This window comes from Hirundo rustica, chromosome Z (assembly GCF_015227805.2).
Source record: "Hirundo rustica isolate bHirRus1 chromosome Z, bHirRus1.pri.v3, whole genome shotgun sequence".
Lineage (NCBI taxonomy): Eukaryota > Metazoa > Chordata > Aves > Passeriformes > Hirundinidae > Hirundo > Hirundo rustica.
Window position 1 is genome coordinate 5,923,494 of NC_053488.1, and position 25,607 is coordinate 5,949,100.

General features: G+C 37.4%; 1 protein-coding gene across 2 annotated transcripts in view; it reads left to right on the plus strand.

Annotated features, from left to right (window-relative positions):
* Positions 1-25,607, plus strand: part of SV2C (synaptic vesicle glycoprotein 2C) — a 121,805-nt gene that overhangs the window by 71,934 nt on the left and 24,264 nt on the right. For both annotated transcript variants that reach the window (XM_040090463.2, XM_058424112.1), the window contains exons 5-9: positions 18,416-18,549; positions 18,709-18,798; positions 23,118-23,228; positions 24,607-24,695; positions 25,051-25,215. In XM_040090463.2, the coding sequence (XP_039946397.1) occupies positions 18,416-18,549; positions 18,709-18,798; positions 23,118-23,228; positions 24,607-24,695; positions 25,051-25,215 (589 nt within the window). The remainder of the gene's footprint in view (positions 1-18,415; positions 18,550-18,708; positions 18,799-23,117; positions 23,229-24,606; positions 24,696-25,050; positions 25,216-25,607) is intronic.

Consider the following 25,607-nt stretch of genomic DNA (forward strand, 5'->3'; position numbering starts at 1 on the left):
AACATCAAATTTATTTTTTAGTCTGAGAATAGTAATTTAAAAAATCATGAAAACTGTTTTATCAGTTATTAAAAAAGAAAAATTTCTGTGCCATGAGTGCAAAAATCAGTCTCAATTTTTGTTGTTAGATATCTCCAAACTAAACATCAAGGGAAGCTAGATAAGGACTTAAGTGTCCCTAGCCTGTTTTGATATTCTGTCTAATTTTATGTGTTTTGCCTGTAAGAGCATACAAGCTTCTTTAGCTTCATGGACTATAGGGCAATCTTTTGAAATTTGCAACATTCCCTGGAGCATTTTGCTTAGCCATAAACAAGCATTAGCCTCATTGGTTCCTAAATCTTATTCTTGAACAAGAAGAGGAGTTCTTGACCTAAAAGAAATTAGATTTATAGAGAACAGGGTGGTGCAGGTATCCAGGCTGTTACAGCATAATTTGCAAGTGGAACCTGAAGCTTTTTCCAGACTCTGAGAAGAGAGGAGATAGCCATGTCAAATTACATTAGTGATCAAGTCTCCATTGTATGGCCAGAGACAGAGACATTATCTCCATACATATGCAAAAAATTCCAATTAAATTAGGCTCCATTGTTCCCTAAAACAATTCAAATTTAATAATACAGAATCAAAGAAACAGAAAAAATGCTTCTTTCTAACACATTCAGTACAAAAATCAGATATAAGATTAAACATTTTTTCGGAACAGTGTAATCACATTGTATGACAAGTCTTCACCTAAAGTATTCCATTTTCATCGCTAGAATCTTTCTTCCTACTGAATTGAAGACCACTTACTTCTGTCCATAAGAGAGGTAATTAGCACCATGCAGAAAAAAAACCACTTGGAGTAAAAGAGTGTGGAATAAGAAGTCTAAGGAGGTGGCATTCCATTTCAAAAGTGAAGATTCCTTGCCTAGGTCTAACGTGTCTCTCTGGTTGTGAGTGGGAATGTATTAATATGTTTTCTATTTCAGCAGAGTTTTCTATTGCATCAGCAAACAACTGGTGTTTTATTCTGTGACTAAAAGTCACAGTTACAAATTATAAACTAGCCTCTAGTTGCAAATTATATTTCTACTTCAGTTATTAGAGTTTTAACTAAAGAAAGCCATTTTTTTCCTGAATGTTTTTTTTTCTTAAGAGAGTAAGCTCTTTACAGTAACACAGAACTTAAAAATACAGACATAGAAGTGTACAAATAATGCACTCACGCTTGAGTTGAAAAGCATTGTACGTAAAATGTTAAAAATGGCTTCTATTTTTTAGAGGTTTAATTATGTCTCCTACTGGAAATTTTTGTATTCATTTCCTGGTCTGTAAAATATATTCACCTCTATTCTCTCTTAAAGTTTTTGCTTATTGCTTTTCTTCTGTCAATGTGATTTAATGAGTTTAAAGGGCAGAAACTTGGACTTAATTTAGACAGGATAGAAGTTAAGTTTTAAATAAAGTGGTTTTATAGTACTGACATGAACTGCCAAATATATTTACAGAATCTTCAGTCAATGGATGTTGTCAAGGGCACATGAAATTATAGCCTGTCCTTAATAGTTTAGAACCAAGATAAATTCACTAGATCTACCAATGGAGAGCAGTTTACCATTCTTAATCCTACTTTCCATAATTAGATAAGACTTTTTGTAGGCACAGAAGTCCATAATGGCTTCTGTCTGTGGTAGAAGAAATGAAAATGTGCAGAGAATTGACCAATCTGTTTTTCTTTTGAGTAAGAATTGGCTTGCAAAGTGGCCTGGAAAATATTTCTGGTTGTAGCAGAAGATTTTTCAGAAATGCAATTCATTTCATCTGAAGAAATTGACTCTACTGACAATGAAAATGATCCTTTAATCACCCTTTAGCATGATGGCTTGAGAACAGTTTTTGTTGTATATTCCATGTCATGTTTGCTGCATTTTTGTGTCATCCAACTGAAGATAAAAAAGATAAACCTATCTTCAAAACCGCAATGAAATCCCCTTCTGCATAAAAGCATTGTGAACTGCATTGTAGTAAAAACAGGCAAGGCAGCAGAGCTGCATGAACAACTTATGCAGATGAGGAGATGGAGAGTTACTGGCTGACTGTGCAGCTCACAGCACGTAAAGCATCAGGCAGTGTTAATGGAGGAATTAACCTCTCCGCCTGCTGCAGATTTAACTGAGAACATGATGGACTAAAATTGTGGAGTGGCAATGGAAATAGAAAACCTTTTAACTCCCTTATTCTGTCTGGGTTTTTGTTGGGCCAAAGGGTTTCTCAGTGTCACATGGCAGTAGTGGTTAAAAATTCCCACGCCAATGCTACGTACTGCCTGTGGGTTGGAGGCTTAGGGCACAGCAAGTGCTAGTACTTGATGAGCAATAAAAGCTGAAGGATTTTAGCAGGCATCCACCTTTCAGCACTTCTGGTGAGCAGACCTGGACTTTCTTGAGTGGTAGGAGATGTTAAGTGTGGATTTACAGAGACTGACCTGATATTTCTGCCAAGGGAAGGTAGTACAGATAATGAAAAAGATTTTAGAATGGTCTGTTAGTTGAGCATCTGAATGAAACTGCCATGAATGTAGTGAAACCTCAGGCACTGAAATTCCTGTTGCAGGGGCCAGTGCTGAGTTTGGTCTGAAGCAAGTTGATGCACTGGATGCCCCTCGAAGTTCCCTCATCCCTGTTCTGTTAAATAGATACTGTTCCTTCACACTGTGTTGGGGTACTTCAAAAAAGAGCAAATGAAGAAAAAACCATAGAATTAAAAAAAAAACCAAAAATAGTAGGACCATTGAATATTTCCAGCACATGTAGGAAAATGCTTGTCTATCAAATTATTCTGGCTGGTAGATACAAATGGAAGATAGGGAGTTTTTTGGCCAAATGACCCTGCATTGGTAGAAAAAGGAATTTGTAAGCTGATCCTTCTTTAATTTTAAAATTCTGGACTCTTCAATTTAAAAAATGTCCAAACCTTAATATTTTTTTCCTCAAACAAGTCTCTAAAAATCTTCCTTTTCATATAGAACAAATTCATGCCGTAGCAACAGCTGTTTGGGAAAAAGCTGAACCCAAGGCACCATTTTCTATTATATGCTAGTTTGTATTTTTTGCAAAAGATAACCAAATTTCAAAGAGAAAAGAAAAAGAGAAATGCCAAGAAGATGGCCTGGGCAAGACAACCATGTGCTTTTTCTCTGTTGTAAAAAGCTCATGGATGCACCAAGAAATCTGCAGAATTTGGAATCAATGTATTGTCCTTTTTTTCAGACTTGAAGGAAATATGTGAACCAAAATTGAAAACCAAGAACAAAACCTCAAATTTGCCTCATACAATTTCCTTTCTGATATATTGTCTGTCTTCAAAATCAGCCTTAACAAATGAAAAATACCATTTAAGGTTTAAAGATGTTAGTTAAGTTAAAGGAGTTAGTTTAAGAAGTTTGTTAAGGTTGAATCTGCCTTTGCTATGAGACGGTGTCATGCTGTGTAAATGGAATAGATCAGACACAAAGGCATATACTACATAACACAACAGCTCTTGATCTGTTTTATATTCCCCAAAGAGACAAAGTGATCCCCAATGTGTTATGCTTCCCCCCTGCAAATAATTAATGCGCTTACATTAGTCAGGTATTCTGCAGATGAAGCTGTATCTCTACTTTTTAAACAGAGTTAATTAAAGTGTGTACAAGGCAGTTTCAATGTTGAGTTATCAACTTCAACTTGAGAATTGTTCCTCATTTGAAATAATCCTATTAACTTAGATTACACTGGATGTGTACTTTAAAAATCTCTTCATCTTTAGAAACAACAATAATGACAGAATACAGCAGAATTTAGAAGAGCTGCTTATGCAAATCTAGCTAGGGGAGCAAAACAAACCACTTTATAAGGTTATTTTCTGTGCTCTAATGCAGCGTTAGATACGGTCATTTCAATGTTTATATTTGCAAGCCCTAGAAGTTTAAGTAGCTTTTAGCACATCTACTTAATGAGCACTAAAGATGCTCATTAGTGAGCTCCAAATATAACCTTTTCCTTGGCACTTTAGGTTGAGGGTGAAAGAGAAAATTTGTTTACGGAGAGGTTCTAGCAAATTGTTTTCTGAGCAGAGATTTGAGGATCAGTTTCCCAGGGGTTTTTGTCAATCACCTTTTGATCCTGGTGAAATCCCTTCTGCCCTCTCTTCCCTTACGTTGCTTACAAGGCACCACAGCAGTCGTTATAGTTTGTCCTTGCTTTTTCTAGATCCCTTTCTGCTACAGTCTCGACAGTTCCCCTTTCCTTCCCCCAGACCTCTACTATGAGAAACATTCAGAGACCCACGCTCTCACCGTGCTCCCTGGTGCAATACAGCCCTGCTCTGGCCCAGCTGGGTCAGACCAGCGCCAGAGGCAATGGGTTGGGCGGCTGTGCTGCAGTCCCCATCCCCAGATAGGAGATATCAGCATCCCTGAGGGAACACTGATATCTCCTGCCTCTTCCTTCATCTTCCAATGGACTCTCTCTTCTCTGCCTGGGCATCACATTTCACAAGGCTTTGGAGAATGTGACTATATATATATCTTTGGGAGTGTTACTTCCTGTGACATTTGATTGAAGTAGCTTAATGGCTTTAAAGAATGCTGATGGAGGAACTGACAGACAGGTGAACAGACTGTTGCCATAAACATCATTTCTCAGTGCCATAAACCTAATTTTCCACTGAAACCATAGTAATAGTCAATCATTCTTATGACAATAAAATTGTCAACTTCTCAGCCTCACTCTTAATGAAAATTCCGTTTCACACCATGAATTGGCCTTGAGTATAATTTAAGGAAAATTACATACAGGTGAATAAAGCTGCCTTAGAAACCTGTCCAGACTGACCAGCAGAAGTACCTGCAGTGTCAGGCATTAACCTTGCTTTTTACTTTTAGAAACAAGGAAGATGCTAATCTGATGAGATTTCTTTGTCAATATTTTTAATGTGAAATTACAAAAAAAACTATGTTTGATTTTGTGATTCTATAGATGAAAAATCATGTGATTATGCATATAGAAAAATATGTTAATTTCCTCTGGAACATAATATGACAGTATAAATTCATCAGTCACACTTCCATATTATTTCTATGTCTTGTGAAGACATCTGCTTTGTAGAACTTAGTGATTATCTTTTTAGTAACAGTTTCTTTTCACTTTGATAATAGATTCTGTCTAGTGATTACATATACAATTGGAATATAATTTTTCAACTTGTAGTCCAGTTGCCTTTAAAATAAAATTAACAAAATCAATCACAAATGACATTGGATTTTTTTTTAAAATTTGTTCATGATTTTTCTCAAAGGAAAATATTTTATGTTACTTTTGAAAATCATGCCTACTTTGGTGAAAGTAATTCCATTGAGGTCTATCCAAATATTCATGTTTACCAGAGTATCTGAATGCAGCATTTGACTATATTCTTTCTGCTCACACTTTTGGCAGAGGAACCTATACAAAAATATGGCAAAACCTGATCTACTTCCTTTACAGTGTTTGTGCACTTAATATTTTCAAGTCAGCTTTATTTTTGCACTTTACAAATATGCAAAAAGATGCAAAGATATCAGCAGAAAAGGATATAAAATGAGCGGTGATAAGCATTAAGATTTTATAGTGACACCTCTAGGCTGAGGTTTCCATTCCCAATTTCCTCAGCTTTGGTGCTGGACAAGGTGAAGAAATGCTGCTTTCTACCAGTCACTGTTCCACCCTTGTTGTTTGGTATTGCTCTCTTTTAATACTGGGGCAATATGATTTTAGGCATTGAACGTTTCGGTCCCCCTCTTAGTTGTTTCATGAAAGTGGTATTGCCATATAATAATAAAATGTAAGGAATTGCAGATAAAGAGATCAAGGTAAGGTTTTTATATTGTTTTATTTTCCTGCAGAAACATTATTTGGTTCAGTCTGATGTAAACATTTGATTACTTTCTGATTTTAGACTCTCAGGGGAGTAATGAAGCCATATAAAGAAAGAACGTAAAATAATCATCTGTTTTCTTAATATATTGTATTTTTATTTTTTTCCTATAATAATAGCATTTCAAACACTGTGACTGTTCATAGGCAAAATCCACCTTCTGCTGCCCCTATGATAGACTGAGAATCATTAGCACTTGATTTAATTGTGCAAAAAAATTTGTTGGAAGTTTGACAGAGGCTAGAATTCAAGACTTCTGAGCCATGGTTCACAGTGTGTACAGAAAGGCTCTACAGTCTGTACAGTGAAGCCAGAGATGTGGCCAGGTTTGTACAATTGACTGCTGTTAGCTTAGGAGATAATTCCTGGAAGGCATGTTGGCTCTAATAATTTGATCACATAAACTACCTGCTTAGTCTGTCTCTCTCACAGTGATAGGATATTGCTCCTTTTAATTTAAAATATTAAAAAAAAAAAAAAAAAGAAAACAGAAAACCAGAGGCAAGCGACATACCAAAAAAAAAAAAAAAAAAGGAAATAAAACTTAAACCTCAGCATTGAAATGCTTATTGAATATAAGCTTTTTCTTGCAACAACTTTCAAACAAATAAATATAATAGAGTTAAATTTTGAAAGAGTTTATCGAATTGCAGAGATATGCTGTTGTTACACTGCAGCAGCACACAAAAGGTAAAATGTGTATCACTGGTAAAAGACGTGTCCTCTTGGTATTCTTCAAATATTGTCCCAGCATTTCAATTAATGTTTTGTTTCTATGTTAAGCTAGATAAGGAGGCCCCATTTTCTTTTCATAATCTACAGTGTTTCATTGTGCCTTTTACTGATTGTCCTTTTTGATTAATTGTTTCTCTTTCCTTCTTTTCCACGAGCCCATTATTTAAATATCCTTAGTCCAGACACACATAAATCACTGTGAGTCCTGGAGCAGGACAAGAACGCTTACATTTTCAATTAGTTTCCTCATCTAACTGCTGCTTTAGTAGTGTCTGAAGCAACTCATCACATCAAGGAGCACCATTTGTGATCTCAGGGCTGTGGATAGTTGGTGGAGGGCACCACACAAGAATACACAGGTATCATTGTATCAGTATTTTTTGTGTGGGTAGGACACATATGAAGAGATTTTGTTGCAGACAATTGTTTCCTTACAGATTTTGTTCACAATGACCACTGCACAGGACGTTTGACAATTTTACACAGTCTTCTTACAGAAGTGGATTCTGACTGCTCTCTGTGATTTACTCTTGCTGTACTCCTCAGCATGCTCCAAAAAGATGCCTCAGAATTAATACAATGCCATTTTTCAATTCAAGTAGTAGAAAACTACTAAGTATACGTAGGAGGATGGAGGTAAAAAACCTAAATTTAAAGTTGCATACTAATGAAGTTCATACAAAGTTTGAAGCACATTTTAGTGATTAGGTTGCACAGTCTTGGTGCCAACACTGGCCATGTTATTTTGAAGCCCCGACAGCAGCGTCTCTTAACGTGCTGTCTCCCCCACTTCTGACATTAACTGCATGTGTTTGAAACATCCTCTCTGGAAATCTTGACACAACCTTTTCTCAGACTGACAAGCCTCTAAGTTGTGATGTTGTCAGTGTTGTGGCTGGCAGATTTTACTCTTTATTTTGCAGATGGTGAAGTGCCTTCACTGAACAGCTGCACAGAGCCAGACCCAAGCCGGGGCTTTTTCGAAATGCATGAGTACATAAATCTCTGGGGCCACTGACTCAGTCAGCCAAACAGTCAGATCAATTATGTGCCACAGTCCTTGTAATGAGATTTTCAGCTACGTATTAACCCTTGGTGGCCTATTCAGTTTTATTTATTTGTTCATATCTGAGTACTTAAAACATATTTTTTACAGTTTTAAGTCTCGATTGTAAACTTAATGTAGTTATTCAATTGATCTTTTTCATATTGGAAAAATACATTTCAATTTTTATGCTCACTTTTATCTGGTTGGCAACCTAAGAAAGTTCAGCTACTGCTGGTTTTTAATAGCAAGCTTTTAATAAAACGTTTCTAGACCATATGGACACATAAAAACCCCTAAGATAAATAAAGCTTTCTTCCATAGTTAGCCTTAGTTAGCAACATAGTATTCTACAAATCCATTTGAAAAATATCTGGTGGTCTTTAAATTCAGGAAGGATATAAATCACTGACCTATAACCATCCCAGCACTATTTTTTATCCCTAAGTCAATGGCATTACAAAGGCATTAGGAAGATTCAAAATGTATATAAAAAAGAGCATCAGAGAAGTAACAAAAACATTTACTTCCATAGGACTGTGAAGGGTGCCTTATAATATAGCTTTATATTATGTCTTTAACTAAAAGGATAAAGCTTTCTAAATCAAATTTATGTGCAGAAATGTGACAAAAGCAGACATTTAAAGGAAAATAAAATATTGGACCTTTTGATGATGTATCACAGCTCTTCTCATGTTTTGCGTCTGAACCCTGGACAAAAGCTGACCTGTGCTTTTCTACACTCATTTCTAGCAGACTTGACCAGTTTACTCTGAACAAGTGCCATCAGCAAAGTTCAGAACATTCCAGCCTGTAATATGCATATTTATTTAATGTAAATAGCTACATGGTATTTCTCATTTTTAATTTCAGGGGTAAGCAATCCACTTAAGTTTCAGGAGAGATTTTGCACTGATTTGTATTTTATAAACTATGGGGTAGAGAGGAAGAAAATAATTTTTAGAGTGCACAAAGTAAAATATTTTAGAAACACTGGTTTAATGTCTACGCAGAAAACTAGAGATATGCCCTAGCAAGCTTTCAAAACCTGTGCTCATTAACCGAGGACTCTAACAAGTGAGCATATACACACTCCTCAAGGAATATAATGATATTTGCATTCAGAATAAAACCATGTTGAAGTTACTCAGGCTCAGTTCCTGGTAATGGGTGTCTGAAGTCTGGTAAAATGACAGGACAGAGGAAAAACTCTTAATGGTAATCAAAGTCAAGATGTTGCGATGTTGTATTGAAGTGCTTTTTTGGCAGGCTTCCAGTGCTACAGGATAGTTGCATTGCAACTGTGTTCAGAATTCCTAGGGTGCAAAATTGAATCCTGCTTGGTGGTGGAGACATTACACTTAGCAAAGTACATTTCCACTCTTTCTCCCTTGCTTGAGAATGGAAACCTCTCACTGGCCAAGGTTAAACTAGCAGAAGTAGAGCATTGCAGAGCTGTCTCCACTCCCCATCAGAGGCGCCTTTTGTTCCTTTTTCCTCTAGGTGGAATGCTTTAGACTTAGCCCTTATTTACATGAAGAGTCATATCATTGGGCGCAACAAATGGCTGGAGTCAGGATCAGTCTAGGAAAGGCTCACAAAATTCTGCATGGTAATCGCACATCAGCCAAGAACATCTCCTGGGTCAAAAGGATATTTATTGGCTGACAGCCCTAAATATATCAAAGTATATTCTTGCATATACCTAAATTATAGGTATGTGCAATGTGTAAGCAAGGTGCAAGTATATCAAGAAACCATGCAGAAGCTCTGGATGAATTTGATGTGTCTCAGTTTGGAGACAAATTTTAGGAGAAAACACTCTGAAATGAGCGCTTTTTCTGAGGAGAAGGGCTCCAGTAATCCTTTTTGCCAATGAGAAATGAATACTAATGGGTAAAAGAAATAAATTAAAATAAATTTTAAAAGAACAAAAAACAAAACAAAACAACAACAACAAACACCAAAAAAACCAAACAGAAAAACCAAAACAAAACAAGAAGGAAGAAAAAACAAACAAACAAACAAACAAACAAACACCAAAAACAAAAACAAAAAAACCCCAAAACCACAAAAACCCAAAACCTGATGCCTGCAAGGCCCAGAAAAGGAAAGGGGTGGACCAGGAGTTTGTGCAGCTGCATGGGCAAAATAGTTGGGAACCTTTCTGGTCTTAGTCTCTTCCTTGCAGCAGGTTTAAGTGTCCTTTCTCGTGTTGGTTCAGCTTCAGTTCAAGCTGGAATAACTCAATGAAGGAAAAAAAAAATCACACCAAGAGGAAAAAAGAAAAAGAAAAAGAAAAAGAATAAGACAAACCACCAAAAAAAAAAAAAAAAAAAAAAAAAAAAAAAAAAAAAAAAAGGCGCTGCTGAAAGGATATCCACAGCCTTCAGGCTAAGGGAAGGGGCTGGGAAATTAATAATACTACTACTAATAAAAATAATAATAATAATAAACCCCATCTTGCTTCAAGCTAGCAAAATACTAATCCAACAAAAGTAACAATGTGGCATCCCAGCTCACTTTGCCCACAGCACACCGAATGTGAGGAATTGAACCAGAGCAGGAGCTCAAGGCCATGGCCCCACCCCTGGGGCCATCTCAAAGCTGCAGCAGCCATTTCTGGGCATAAAGCAGATGATTAAGGAATAAATTATCATCATAAAATCACCACAAGACATGATGTCTATATTTTCCTGCTCCTCTTATGGGACAATGGCTTTGCATTTCACGCCAAAGCCTTTCTTTATGCATTTTAACAGTACAGCCTCTTCGGAAACTATCTGTATTTTGGCTCTGATTAATATCTTATTTTCACACCTCTTCAGTGTTACTGAGGTCTTACAGCATTGGGTTAAGATTTAACCAGGGTGTTATTGTTCCTGTTTTATAGATAGAGATGCATCATATAAATAAATATACAGAAAACCACAATAAAACAGCACAGATTGCCAAAAACTTGCTATATAATTGGAAGATGTTATGGAGGGTGGTGCCTGGGAGACAAAGTGAATAAACAACGTGTATGCCTCTGTGCAAGATAATTTAAGAGACAGTGAAATCTCCATCTCCTGTCAACTGTTTTGATGTCACCTCATTCCTACAGCTACCGTTCAAGACAGAATAGTTCCTGTAAACTGTATTAAGTCTGTATTTATCTACAGAGGTGAACATTTGTTTTAGGGATGCTTTACATTAGTTAAAATGGAATTTGTCCAGCTCTGTGAACATAATTGTAACTAAGTGTTCTTGCTATCATACTTTCTCAGTCATATAGTAAGGCTGAGGAGGCAAAAGCAATTCTGAAAATACCATAAGCTGCTTCTTGAGCCAAATAATCTATGATTATGAAATCAGAATCCTTCTTGCCTCCCTAGAAGATAAATATTAAAACCTGTTGGGTCTGGACTCAGGCACCCTTTGGGGTTGGTTTGGCTGGTTTTGTGGGGTTTTTTTGGTTTGTTTGTTTGGTGGTGTTTTTTGGGGGGGTTTTTTTTAGTGGGTTTTTTTGGTAGTTGTTGTTAATAAACATTTTGCATTTTTTTTTCCACTTTCACCCACTGGTATTCATTTCTCATTGGCAGAAGGGATTACTGAAGCCCTTCTCTTCAGAGAAAGCACTCATTTCAGAGAGTTTTCTCCTAAATTTGTCCCCAAAACTGAGACAAGAATGCTGTTTACCCTTTTGCCATTGTTTGGTAGAGCTATTGGAGCAGCTATAACTTCTGAATACTTGGGATAGTCCCCTGAAAGTGTATGTAGGGTGAATATGTGGAAAATTTATAATGCTCAATTTAGTTTGCAAGTCCTTGCTGTCTGGTTTTGCATAGCTTCTCTCTGCCCTGTTAGGCTTCATACCATGTGAATGGATTATGAGTGATTTTGTCGTATTCATGCCTCTGTCTTATTTGGTTGGCCCAGTACCCTTCCCAGTAAAGACAACTGACATGCAAGAACAGCTTCCTTTGTTCAGCTCAAGATACAGGCATGCCATTTCCATTAGGCCCAGTACTGGCAACAGCTTGCTTCAAGACACTACAAGTTTTAATATTTATCTACTAGTGAGGCAAGAAGGATTCCGATTTCATAATCATAAATAGACCAGTAATTAGACACCCTTTGTCACTTCTGGCATCTGCAAAGATTAGACAGATAACATGACCAGACTTTCAGGTACCTGCAGTTCTCTTATTAGGGATACTGCTTTAATTCTCTTATATGATTAAGTCTGTTCATCTCTTCTTAATTTTAAGTATTATCTTCTTGACTGCATTGACTACTGTGAGTCACAGCATCTTAATACAGCCAAACTTCAGGGCCAGATGAAAGTCAGATTTCAGACAGACCATTTCAAACCATGCACACAATGACTTGCAAATTTCCCTTGCTTTCCCCCCACATCTGCCTGCACCCCAGCATTCCTAAATATTCTGATTTGAAACTAATTTTTATGGGTTCATTTTTCTCATCAGGCCTCATACATTAGTATTTCTGTGTCAAGGAAACAAACCTAAGAGCTCTGTCAGTATTCTGCAGGACACATGTAAGATTAAGTGAATTAATTACTTATCATTACTAAACCTCAAAGTCTGGGCACATATCCTAAAATATGTCTGAAGTATGAGGATAATTCAACTTCCTCCTTAATGAAAAGTAAAACTTTTCAGGGCAGTTCTACAGCAGGTATTAGAGAAATTTAAAAGGTGTACTGTTGATGTCACTGATCAGAGGCAATACACCTGGACTACAGTGGTGTGCAGGAATGTGTTTGACAGTATTTGAGAGGAAATTATTTTCTATGCAAGATCAGTTCTTGCAGCCACCCCGGGGATTGTCTGAACAGAAAATACTGCCTGCTGGAGTGACTGGAGACCTGATTTTCAAAGGCCTTCAGATAAATATCAATGCCAGCACAGAGGAGTGACTTGGTCTGTGCTTACAAACCTCCTTCTCTGTGATAGAGGAAATGTGTCTTTAGAAAATGGCTTATTCCTTCTCATCACAGTTTTATATGTCAGCAGACAAACTCTGAGTCCAATGTGTTTGCAAAATACATTCGTTGAACAGTTTTAGGTTCTTCTTCCATTGAACTGGTGATCCTCTAGGGCTAGTTGCATTTAGCTAGAGAACCATGCACAAAGAACCAAGTTCCCTCCATCATGGCCTGCCACACTTCAGCTATTTAAATTCCAAATTCCTTCTTCAGAAATTACCAGCAGATGACCTGCTGAGACTAGGTTTGTAGGGTATCTAACCATCTATACAGGCTAAAAATAACACTGCTTTTCCCATGTGATATTAATAATTTAATCACAGAAAGGACAAGTATTCTACTTTGCACGACTGGAATTTTGCAACAGTAAAACACAGAGGAATCTTGACAACATAATTTCTGCGATTATATGAAATCATATTTTTCATCCATTTTTGTAAAGATGTGTGCAGCTCCTCCTCAGCTACGTAACTTTCCCGCACTTTTCTTTGTTTCAGTTTCAGTGATGTTTCACCCTTTTTCTAATGAATAGCAATATATGGTCCCAAATCCTAGATGACACTGATGGTTGGTAAACTTGGTAATGCCAGGGCAGAAAAAATGTAAGTGTAATAATAAGGTATTTGAGTGATGTAAGCTTCAAAATATTTCCAGTCCTTGTAATTTTGCTTTAGATTAGGAAAATACTCAACAAAACAGCAGCACCGGATAGTAAAAGTTTTCCTGCAATGGTTTTGAGTTTTATTTGTCTTGAGTACGGTAACAGTGCCACCAAGTGACAATTTAGAGCAATCATGCTTCATAGTTACTGTAAATATTTCAAAAAACCATCGAGAATGAAGGCTAGAAAGATGACTTCTGACCCAAGGTTGTGGGGTAAAACAGAAATAAGAAAAGCTATAAAATCATGTAAATTATTCTTTGGAAGACTCTGTGAAGTTTATGAATTATTGTAAGTGCCTTGGTTCTTTCTCCCTCACCTGTAATTTTTAAGTATGTTTCTGCATCTAGTTGTTCCTTTGATCTAGTAAAAGACAGAAATCTATGCAAAATCGGGTTTTGGCAATGTATGACACTTCCATGAAAGTAGTTCCTCTTATTCATACTGAATGACTAACAAAAATGGTTTAAATGCTCAGTCTTTAGCTAACCATGCCATAAAATAACTATATCTGATTGGATTTTCTTTAACAGCTTTAGTGTCTTAGGAAGGTGTTCACAACTTTATTCCTCTGGTACATATATAATATGTCTCTTTGACTGTGGGCACCCATGTTTTTCATTGTCCACATTGCAATTTAGTGTAACGTATGAATTTGTAGAGATTTATCATGTTCCCTTGCAACCCTTTTTGTGGAAAGTTAAGCAAATCATGTCCATAAATCTGTTCTCTAGTAACATGTCTACTGCAGGAGAGGACCCTTGTACTTGAAGATACTTGCTGTTTGTCAAGTATTATACATTCATAAAATTCATCTTAATGTGGACAGGCTTACCTCTATATACATTTAGAAAGCCTCTGACAAATTTTCTTTTCTCTCTTTTGGAGCAAGAATTTTATGATATCCTTTTGATATATTTAGTACGATGGAGCTGATGGTATGCTGTTTTGTGAGACAAGCTTTTGTTCAGATTGTGCTCAACTCATAAATTGGTGATTGGATACAAGATTAGCATCTCGTACATTTTGATTTTGCTCCACTGTGTGCTCCTGTGTTTCTGTAATCAGTAATTGCCATGGCTGTGATTCACTTGGTCTTTTCCAGAAGCCAGGAAAGCAGGAGGGTGGTATTTAGCAAGTTTCTGCAGCAGCTCCAGATTCAGCCATCACAGGTTTTGGGTCACTCTGCAGTACATTACTCCCAAGATGCATTTGGGGCCAAACATTTTGCAATTCGTAAAACACTGGGACTTTCCCCCATTCTCAAGATTAATGACTCTCAAATACAGCATAGCCAGGGAGCAAGGGTGAAGGCTGGCTCCAGTTGCTGAGCAATGCACTGAACACAGCCATGTAGTGCTGCTGTGCCTTTGCTATTTTGCCATAAATCAGGGGAGAAGGAGATTGACTTACAGCCAAGAACACAATTTCATTTAGTTTCAAGACTTGCGTACAAAAGGAATGAAAGCCACTTTGTGAGCTAAATTCGGAGCTGCTCTAATGGCTCCATTATCCAGATTAGCTCATGACCTGGGGAAAAAGGATGTGTTAAATATAAAAATAAATCCAAACTTGCTGTGCATTTGAAATATGTTTGTTTTGCTGATCAAGTGCTGATGCTGGAATAGATGGGAGGAGCAACCTCCAGAAAGCTCTGTTGCAGCTCCAGGTTTTTTCCTACCAATTGCTTTTAATAATCCTGACATTCCTCTTTATCATTAATTCAGCAGATACATTAAATTACAAGATAAATTGCAGCAGCTAATACAGAACATAGTGAAAAAGGTGGAATAAAAGCAATAAAAACTATAATGAGAATTTCACTTGACGTGTCCCTCAGGTATTTTGAGGAGTAAAAAAGATGTTTTGTATGTTGTCACAATGACAGCAGAATGAACATTGCATTTATTGCTTTAAATTAAGTGTAGTTCAGTTCACTTATATTAATAAATGACATCTGGAAATAAATTACCAAGAGCATTTTCCAGGACTGGGTACAGAGCACGAGATGTTGCTGTTGCTTTATAACAGGTATAAAGCCAGGTTGATTTCATTTACTGCAGAGCTGCCCTTTGTACAGCTCAATCTCATAAAACAGAAACTGGGGCTGTGAAAGGCAGACTGCCTAACTATACCAGTGGCTTCGTGTACTTCTGGAACAGTTTCTAGTAACAAAAGCCAGTACCTTGACTGCTACTGAACACTCTGAAAGATGAAAACTCCCACCTTGTGCAGCCCTTCCCTGCAGCACTAGCAGTTGCGCAGCTGCCCAGAGATTCAGATCAACTCACTGATCAGACCAAAAGTAAACTTCACCAAGAAATTTTTTTGTAAATTCCGCATCAGGGGGGTTTGTTTTGTACTTCAAATTATGTAATGAAGGCTATGATTCTAATTATTAGAATAAAATGTTTACACAATATCCAAAACAGGGGTGCGCTCTATCGACCCGACTTGAGGAACAGGGTTCCTTGACTCAGGGTCGGCAGCTTTATCGCAAACCGGCGATAAAGCTGGGTCTGTAGATAGTGGTTTCCCTGAGGAAGAGGAAAACCCTGGAATAATTCCATGGGAAACCCTGTTTTAAGGGCAATAGCAACAGGCTGACTCACATGCTCTCTATGCAAATGGTTGCTAGAGGGTTCCTCGTTAATTGTGTTACCATAGGTTGATTTTTGGTGCAGGAATTTTGATATTCCTAATCATTCTCCCCTATTGGACCCTTCCCTCAGACCCTGCCTTAACTCCTCTCCCACACTGGGATGTATAAATACCCATGTCTGACCCTGGCCTCGGGCTTTTTGGCCCCTTGTTACTGCCTTGTTCCAGTTTGCTGTTACACAGCATATGCTGTATTGTCTGTTGTTTCCGTATATTAAAATTCCTTTTCGGACAACTGGATGGAGGATGCCTCTCTCTATTAAGTTGCCATTGGGGCAGAGTCCTGAGGACACTCTAAAGGGTTTGATTGTCTGGGCTCGAACCCCTGGGAGCTTCGTAGGTCGCTGGCTTGACCAAGAAAATCATCACCAAGCGTCTGCCATGGCTACTGTTGGAGTAAAAGGAGCGGGTATGGCTGGGGTGGCCTAAAAAGCAATTTATTAGTGTGAGCAACAAAAAACAGAAGCTGTACACAGTAGCCCTAGGGGAGGAAGCCCTGGGGTGGGCAGCCAACAGGAGACAAATATTATCAGGGAACACAACGTTATATAACCGTGGGAACAGAACAAAGAACCTATGAGCAGCAATGTAACTGTGTACGAAAAAGCAACTGACCAGTTATTAACACATAACCTTATATGTAACAGCCTAATCTGCATAACAATTCCCATGATCCCTCTCTTCACTCTATAACCTAAACATAAGTTTCCCTGCCTATACTCCCATTTCCCGTGGCTTCAGGCTGATGCCTCCTGGGCAATCTCTTGAGGCCAGGCCATTGTCCACCCCCACTAGTTGAATTCCCACGTCTCTAGTTGCTTCATTAATACACTGTAAACCTTTCTTGACTTCCTTCCCATCACAACTTAGATGTAAAATACACTCATATTATTTAAGACTTGAAATTTCATACTATCAAATATTAACATTTTCCAAAAATCAATAAAGAATGAATTCTAATATACTTTTATTACTTGTTCTGTTTTGTTTACATGTTTATTTGTAAATTTTAATTCCATGTTTTACTTAGGAGTAAAATTTAACACTAATTTTTTAGACATCCTTGTTTAGTTGGAAGAACATTTTTGAGCTGTAAAGTATGTCTATATGGGGACTTACTTGAAAAAAAGTAACATGGGATTCCAAGATCCTTGTGAATACTCTTTCTGATTTTATCTCTTTCTCCCAGAGGTAAAAGTGGCAATGCTAAATGGCTGTAGAGCAAACTGATATAATTTCCGAAACACAGGAAGTTTGTAGGAGACCAGAAATAAACACATTCCCACATCTGTTGATCAAGATGTTTCACCAAACCATTGATAAAGAATAAAAATAAATCATGGGTTGACAGTATTTTTCATGTGGTAGTATGTAAGTACTTTAATATGAGAAAGAATTTTTTTCCCAATGATGTGTTTATGAGCCGCAGCATAGAGTCTTTACAATCCAAAACACACTTTACACTTCCCATGTAAATACCTCCTTTGGAGAACTACTTATTAGGCTATTTGGTACTATGTCCTGCCAGTTGTTTACTGACATTCAGACAGATTTAATTAACTAAATCTTTACCTAGGAAAGCAGGTAGCAAACAATAGATTAATCCAGTACATCAGTTCTTTCATTACCCAAGATTTCATTTTCTTCCAGTAACCTCTTCTGTCCTTTACCATTATTCTTATTTTCTACTCATCTTTTAATAAGTTATCCTTGAAAATTTTTCTTGAAAATTTCTGCTGTACTGAAGCCAGGTAGTTACCCAAATAAAAATTTTGTCTTTCTTAAGATAAATTCTTAGTTTTCTTACAATTATAACATTTCAATAGTCCAGTCATAATACAACAACCAACCAGATATTTATTTAAAAGCTGAACTCCCAGCCCTACAGTTTCACATGGGTGATTCTTATTAAGAGTATTAAAATCAACTTTGTAGAAAAAGTTAAAGTTAAGGAAAGTTATGAAATTCCATAGAATATACAATTTGTGTAGATTTTTAAGTCTCTCCACTTCCATTGTTCACAGAAAAGGATTTCTTTATATATATATTCCTATGCATGGTGATGACATCCCTGCTTGGTTCACTTAGCTACCTTAATACAGATTTTGCTAAGAGAATTGAAAGAAGCTTCTTCATCCCTGCGTAAGAAAGTTTTTCACCCATAATACAACCACTTTCCCTCATGGCTAGTCATGTGCAAGAGAAGCTAAAAGTCATAGTGTAAAACTATTTTTTTAGATCACCAATATTTGTGGAAATGTATCAATCAGGCTTTGTTTAAATATAGGTATCATTTTGCATCTCCAAGAAGCAGCATATATAGGATAACACGTATAATATTCCTTATTTGTCTACATTTTATGAATTTCTACTTCCACAGGATGGAGTTTCAGCATGGGCTCTGCCTACCAGTTCCACAGCTGGCGAGTATTTGTGATTGTCTGTGCACTGCCTTGTGTCTCTTCTGTGGTTGCCCTCACCTTTATGCCGGAAAGCCCACGGTTCCTGCTGGAGGTATAACTTCCCAAACGGTTTCTAGATTCCAGTCAAAATTATTTCATGATATTTTGTATCGTGACCTCTACCAAACAGGCATTTAGATCGTTCAGGGGCTATAACGAGTAACTTAATTTGTATGTGGGTTGCACTTAAACGTTTTGTTCTAACATTTAGGTAGGAAAACATGATGAAGCTTGGATGATACTCAAGCAAATTCATGACACAAACATGCGTGCTCGTGGCCAGCCCGAGAAAGTCTTCACTGTGAGTATTGCTTTTAAAGCTAATCACCTATCACATCAGCAAGCCTCCTGACTGGTGAGGTCTGGAGGGCTTAATCAATACTAATACTCTAAATGGCTAAGCCAATTTTTTACACTCTAAATACCTAAATAAAAAGTATTGTGAATTCCTACTGAATTGTTATATGTACAATGTCTTCTGAGAAATCAGCCCTTGGCCAGGATATTCATGGGTGTATGAAGCCACAGCATGATAATTTTATCTGGTGTACCAAGATAGTGAATAGATTCCATTTGTGTTTGATTTATTATGTTTTGAACCTGAATAATAACAGTAGGCACATAGAAGTCCAAATTAGTTAGCTCTTGTGTCTTTGGGATTTGGATTATTTTTCCATTCTTATCAGGTAAAATAATGGTTTTTAAAACTACATTTTCACTTCTATGAAAGAGTAATTTCAAATATTTAATATTCTCAAAATATCTTGGAAGCTCAAATTCTTTTTACTGAGGCATAATTATAAAACTATTAAATGTATTGTTTATAAAACTACTATAAAACTATTTAAAGTATTGATAGGTGGTTTCTATTGAAGGAGAAATTGACAATTCAAAAGTGGAATTTTTTTAATGGTGTCATCATTATTTATGAAGACTATACATCCTGGATAAGGTAGGATCTAACAGCACTTTCTTTCTTTGAAATCCAGCCAGCCTCTCCAGTTCATTCAGTGCCATGGCAGTATGTGCACTCTGCTCCCTCAGAGCCATGTGTGGGATGTTTTTCCTCCTCCAGAAGCTTTCTTCTTTTCATAACACACATATAACTCAATTAAGAAATCCTCTTAAAGGTTCTGCATTTGCAGGCAGTCTTCAGCAATGGCCACCTGACCACACAACTTATATTCCATTGAGACTTGCCGTTTGCTGTCTGGGATATAGTTTCCATTGCTTTCATTTAAACATTTCCACACAGAAGCTCAAGGATTCCTATGTTTAAGTTGAAAGAAAGCTGGTCAGCACATTTACCGTGTTAAATCCACATTTATTGGTGGATAACGGTGACCTACCCCTAATCCCACCTAACCTAATATTTTATTTTCTGATTTAATTTATGAGTAAAGGGATTTGCCTAACACCATATAGCTATGGTGTAATTTCACAATTGGCCCTTGCTGATCTGAGCTGCTTTCAGACAGAATATGCCTGCTCTTGGTGACTCCAGAGGTTTTTTTTTCGGCTGCTGTTGATATTAATTGACTGATTTCACAGTCAGCCACAGCGCTGACCCTGTCTCCCTTTAGTATTGGTTTAGGCACAAGAAGACAGAAATGTGCTAGGAGAAAATGTGGGAGGAAGGATAAGCCTCTCATGTCACTTTGACGTAATTGTAATCACGTCCTAAAGCTGGGGAGAAGAAAAAAAGCACATGCTTGCTGTTTCCAGATCTTGTCATCTAACGAAGCTTTGTCTCCCCAGTTTTTAAAATGTGACACTCAGCCACTTTATCTACAGTTACCTTTGTAAATTGATCAGCCATTAATTTTGCCAGTTTGTGCCTTGAACATTAGGAAAGCTCTATTCCATATATCAAGTTGAGACTAGAAGTACTGTGCTATGTGTCAAGGTTAGTCATATATAGAAGTCCCTATTTTTAGCTTGCATTATTATGATTAGAAAATGCATCATTCTCTTCTTATTGTACATCATCAGCACTTCATCTCATAAAACCCAGAAAGCAAAGAACTTATGCATAAATTGTTTGAGATATTCCTTTAGTTTATTTTTTTTTTCTAAATTAGTCCTTGATATTGTGACATTTTGTCTCAGTGATTTATCCATGTACTGCTCCTAAACTTTCCATACTCCTCCTTTGCTTATCCAATGCCTTACTATGACTTAGACTTTACTAATTTTCTCCACATCATGTTATTAGTTACATCAGACACACTTTGATAGTATGCTTTCTGACTCTACAGATGATGTAACTTTTTTTCCATTACACCTGTACTTTTAGTGTGACTTTCTTTTATGCATTTTCCTGTATTATATTGATTTAATCTTTTTCTAGAAGTTTATTTTTTCACAAGTTATGTTTATTCTTGTTACTCATATTACTGAGGGGATTATCTTTAAGCCTTTAGAAAGAGTGGCATCAACTGACAAGCAGCTGGGTTTGAGTTAATCCAAAATGGAGCCTTCTGGTTCCTAAATTAATTGAGAGGGTGGCTTTTCATACTTTGAAGAATTTGTCCTGAAAGCAGTGACACTAACAGACACTAATAAATTGATAGTATCTTTGAGCACGGAACTAGCAAAGTTAGATGTTTATGTGTGTGCTTTATTATCTTCCTGGGTTTTTAAAATACATATTCATTAGATCTCTTTGTTTAAATATTTCATTAAAAAAACAACAACAACAACAAAAAAAAAAACCAACAAAAAAACCCCACAAACACAAAACCCTTTGCATCCTTAAAATTTTCTCTGCTCCTCAATTACCACATATTAATTCTTTTTCCTGCAAATGTTTTTCTTTTCAACAAGTCTTGATTTTTAAAGACTTTAAACATTGCATATTTCTAACCATTGCTTTTAAACGGAAGCAATGGTTTATGGTAATTTTCATTAAAATATGTTTTCTTTTCTGGGTTTGAGATTTTTTTTTTTTTTTTCATTCTTCATACACTGGTGTGCTGAATTTGCGTGTTCCAGATGGACTATTATCCTAATTCCATAGGACTTTTCATATGTTAAAGAACCACCAAGGCCAGGGAACTTTTTTCCCCTGGTCACATACTGTAGTCCTAGGGATGCATTTGTTTCCCACAATCTCCACAGCTCCAACAGAATCAGGTGCACACTGTGGTGAAAATGCTGTCCTTGAGCCCAGAGGAGCAGGATTCAAAAGGCATCCCTTTTCTGCCCAGAGGCGTGGTATGTAAGGATTTCTGTGTGTAGGAGGTATCAGGTTAATTTTTGAGGACTTCACTCATTTTGTATAATGTATTTCCCGAAAGCAGTTTGAGAAAAGCTTGAGATCAGTGGAATGATGTGGACAGGATTATTGGAAGAGGCATGACAAGAAGGTTACAGGCTTCTGATAAAGCCACGATCTGGAAAAACAGTGACCTGTAGTATGTCAGCAATGAGGGCAGTTATACCTCAAAGTGTTTAGTGGGCTTTTCTGTTCCTGTTCATGGGATCAGGCTGCTGTTGCATCTCAAGCAGAACACCTCTGTAAAAGCAGTGGGCTCAAAACTCGAGCTTTATCATCAGTATTGCTATTCCCTGGTCTCCTGTTATCTACTATGATACATTGGAGGTGGGGGCAGGGGGGAGGTGTCCTCATTCTGTTAAGAAGAAACAGAAGCTGTGTTTAACTTCAAAAACTGCAGCCAAACACTCAACACACAGTCTCTTGCCCTCTCCTTCCTTCTGTGTCAGTCCCTTTCCCCATTTTATTAATTTTCTTTCTGTTCTCTGCTCATCTTCTTTTAAAATAAACTGTGGATGATTACAGTGCCTTTTGTGATATCACTATGAAGATGGGACCAGCGCAGAAACTAAAATAAAAACCATACAGTAGTATAAATTTGTCAGGTCCTGTGTCTGGAAAGACAATGTAACACATCCTGATTCTTCTACATGAGAGAATAAAATTAAAAATTAGCATTGTAGGATGCATTACATTCTCTGTCACAGATAATTCTGTATTTTTATCTAATGTCTGCTTATCTCATTTCACTTTAGACAAGTAGATGATTGTTCATAACAGCAATAACATGAGTGGTTCCAGATCATTTCACCTCACTTTTCTCTCTTCATTAAGTTCTCTGTTTAACGGCAGAAAAAATAACAAAATAATAAAAAGGTTGTCCAACTACTAATTCATGACATTTTGAATACTTCTGTTTTCATTGCCGTATCTTTAATCAAAATACTTCCAACATTGTTGTGGTAGCAAGTCAGAAACAATTTGAAAGCAAATTCTGGGCATGGTTAACTGGTGGTTTAAATTAATGTTTTATCCTTCGTGGCACCAGAGGTATAGACAACTCTCTAGAATAATATGACAGCAACAGCTTTTTGTAGCCAGAGGAAATGTATTTCCTACATGCCTTGAATACAGAGTTTTCTAAAACAGTTGCATTCATAAAGACTTCAGTATTACAATGTGTTACTATTCCTTTGTAAATCTAAACCACATCTACTGTAGACATCGGTTGAGTATTTGCTTATTTTTAGTAGATGGGGTGTAATAAACCCCACCAACACTCCTCCATGGGCAGTTCATGATTCCAGAAACTACAAATATTTTTGTTCTGCTTTTGTTTCTAGGTTACCAGAATTAAAACACCCAAGCAGATAGATGAGCTCATAGAAATAGAGAGCGATACTGGAACTTGGTACAGGAGGTGTTTTGTAAGAATCCGCACGGAGCTCTACGGTGTAAGTAACACCATCTCTCTTCATTCTGTAACTACCTTCTTCCTTTTTAATTAACTTTCAGAAATGAGATGGATTTGCTGAGCTCCTGCTGTTGAAAGCAGCAATGCTACATTTTCTATGTGACTGAGGGGATCAGGAACCAGTGTAAGGATTTGGGTTCCTGACCCAGAAAAAAAATGCAGGAGAATCACAGAGCTTTATCCCAGCTTTAGAGGAGGAAAATGCTGCATTGATCCTCACAGAAGTGGTAGCTAGTAATTACATAGTGATATTCATAAACAGCACAAAATAACTATGCATTGAGAATGTGGATCAATGTATATGTATGGAAGGAGGTGACACATGAGGAAACGAAAAATTATCAGGAGGCATGTGAGGCAGCCACGGTAGTTAAAAATGATAAATTCATTAATAAATTGTGTAAATTAGTGCCTTTATAAGGCATTGTATCTGCACATATTTTTAGGTATGTCAAATGTTTTACCAGAAAAATATTTTAGAGCTACTTCCCTTCCCTTCCCTTCCCTTCCCTTCCCTTCCCTTCCCTTCCCTTCCCTTCCCTTCCCTTCCCTTCCCTTCCCTTCCCTTCCCTTCCCTTCCCTTCCCTTCCCTTCCCTTCCCTTCCCTTCCCTTCCCTTCCCTTCCCTTCCCTTCCCTTCCCTTCCCTTCCCTTCCCTTCCCTTCCCTTCCCTTCCCTTCCCTTCCCTTCCCTTCCCTTCCCTTCCCTTCCCTTCCCTTCCCTTCCCTTCCCTTCCCTTCCCTTCCCTTCCCTTCCCTTCCCTTCCCTTCCCTTCCCTTCCCTTCCCTTCCCTTCCCTTCCCTTCCCTTCCCTTCCCTTCCCTTCCCTCTTGAAAGGAGAGAGGGACAGGGAAGAGAACTCCATTCTTAGCTCTGCTATACTGTCTCTGAACTTGGTGTAGTGCCACATTTTCCTCACACAATTCAGGTTATCAATTAGCTTTGACCAACAGATCAAACTCTGATTTTATCCCTGTTTAATTATGGAAATTATAGTTAGTGTAATGGCAAGAAGTGAGAAGAAAAAGTTCCCGAGAAAATCCCTGGTTTCACTGAGAAAGTAAAATGAAGCTCTCTAGAGATTAAGAAAGTCTGAGGTGATCAGAATAAGGTTGAAATGTTGTACACAGTACACACTTTTACAAAAAAATTGATATGAGAGTACAAATGTGTTCTTGCAGTTGAGACAGCAAATCATATCCTGGGCTGCATCAAAAGAGGTGTGGCCAAAGAGCCAATCTGCTTTCTCTCATGCCCTGGAGAAGCAAGTAAATAAGAATCAAATATCTTCTAGCCTTTAAGAAAATTGTTCAAAATAAGTAAAGAAACGTAAATAAATGTGTTTCATAATGATTTACAGATTTGGCTGACATTTATGCGATGCTTCAACTACCCAGTGAAGGATAATACGATCAAACTTACAGCTGTGTGGTTCACCCTGTCTTTTGGGTAAGAGTGGTTGAGATTAAACCATTTCTCATAGTCTTGACAGACAGAAAAATCATCTGCGTGTAAATTTCTGACGCTATGATCATCTGTTTTATTCAGGATCTTTCCAAAAAAAGTTGTATTTGTCAGTTATTCTGTTCTTGGTTGCAAACCTGACTCATTAGGAATACCTTCTTTGAAAAACTGTCATCTTCTGCTGTCAGCACCTTTCAATAATTTTATATTTAGAGGATTTTATCCTGATGAAGCAACAGCTCCATCATGTAAGTGGCCTAGGGAGCTGTTCATTCACACCTCACACAGATTTCTGAATGAGCGAGGCTGGTGCCTGAAGTTTTTCTGGTTTTTTTCACAGCTACTATGGCTTATCTGTCTGGTTTCCTGATGTCATTAAACATCTGCAGTCAGACGAGTACGCATCCCGAGTGAAACATTTCCGCAATGAGGAGGTCTCACATTTCGTCTTCAACTTCACACTGGAAAATCAGATTCACAGCAATGGAGAATACATCAATGACAGGTTTAGAGGTTTCCTAATATCTTGGCTTAACTGGAATAAGCAGATGCATGTTTTAAAGCTCATCCTAATAACCCAGTTTTTTCCATGAGGTAATGATAGATGGTTTTGTTACCTTTTAGTGAACGTTTACTTCTGTTCTTAATTTCTTGCGACTCATGAGCATGGGGAGAAATCCACATGCACTGGTGGTTCCTGTGTGAGGATCCACCACACAAACCCAGCTTCCTTGTCATCCTGCAAAACAGGCCAAAAAACCCCCCCCTACGTCAGTTTCACTTCCTTTCACAGTGGGATTCAAAGGTTTTCAGATCCAACACATGCAGTATATTGTAGGGGGCTGGGCAAAGATGTACTTTCATCTCTGTTGCTGGTTCTTTTTTTTTATTGATGAA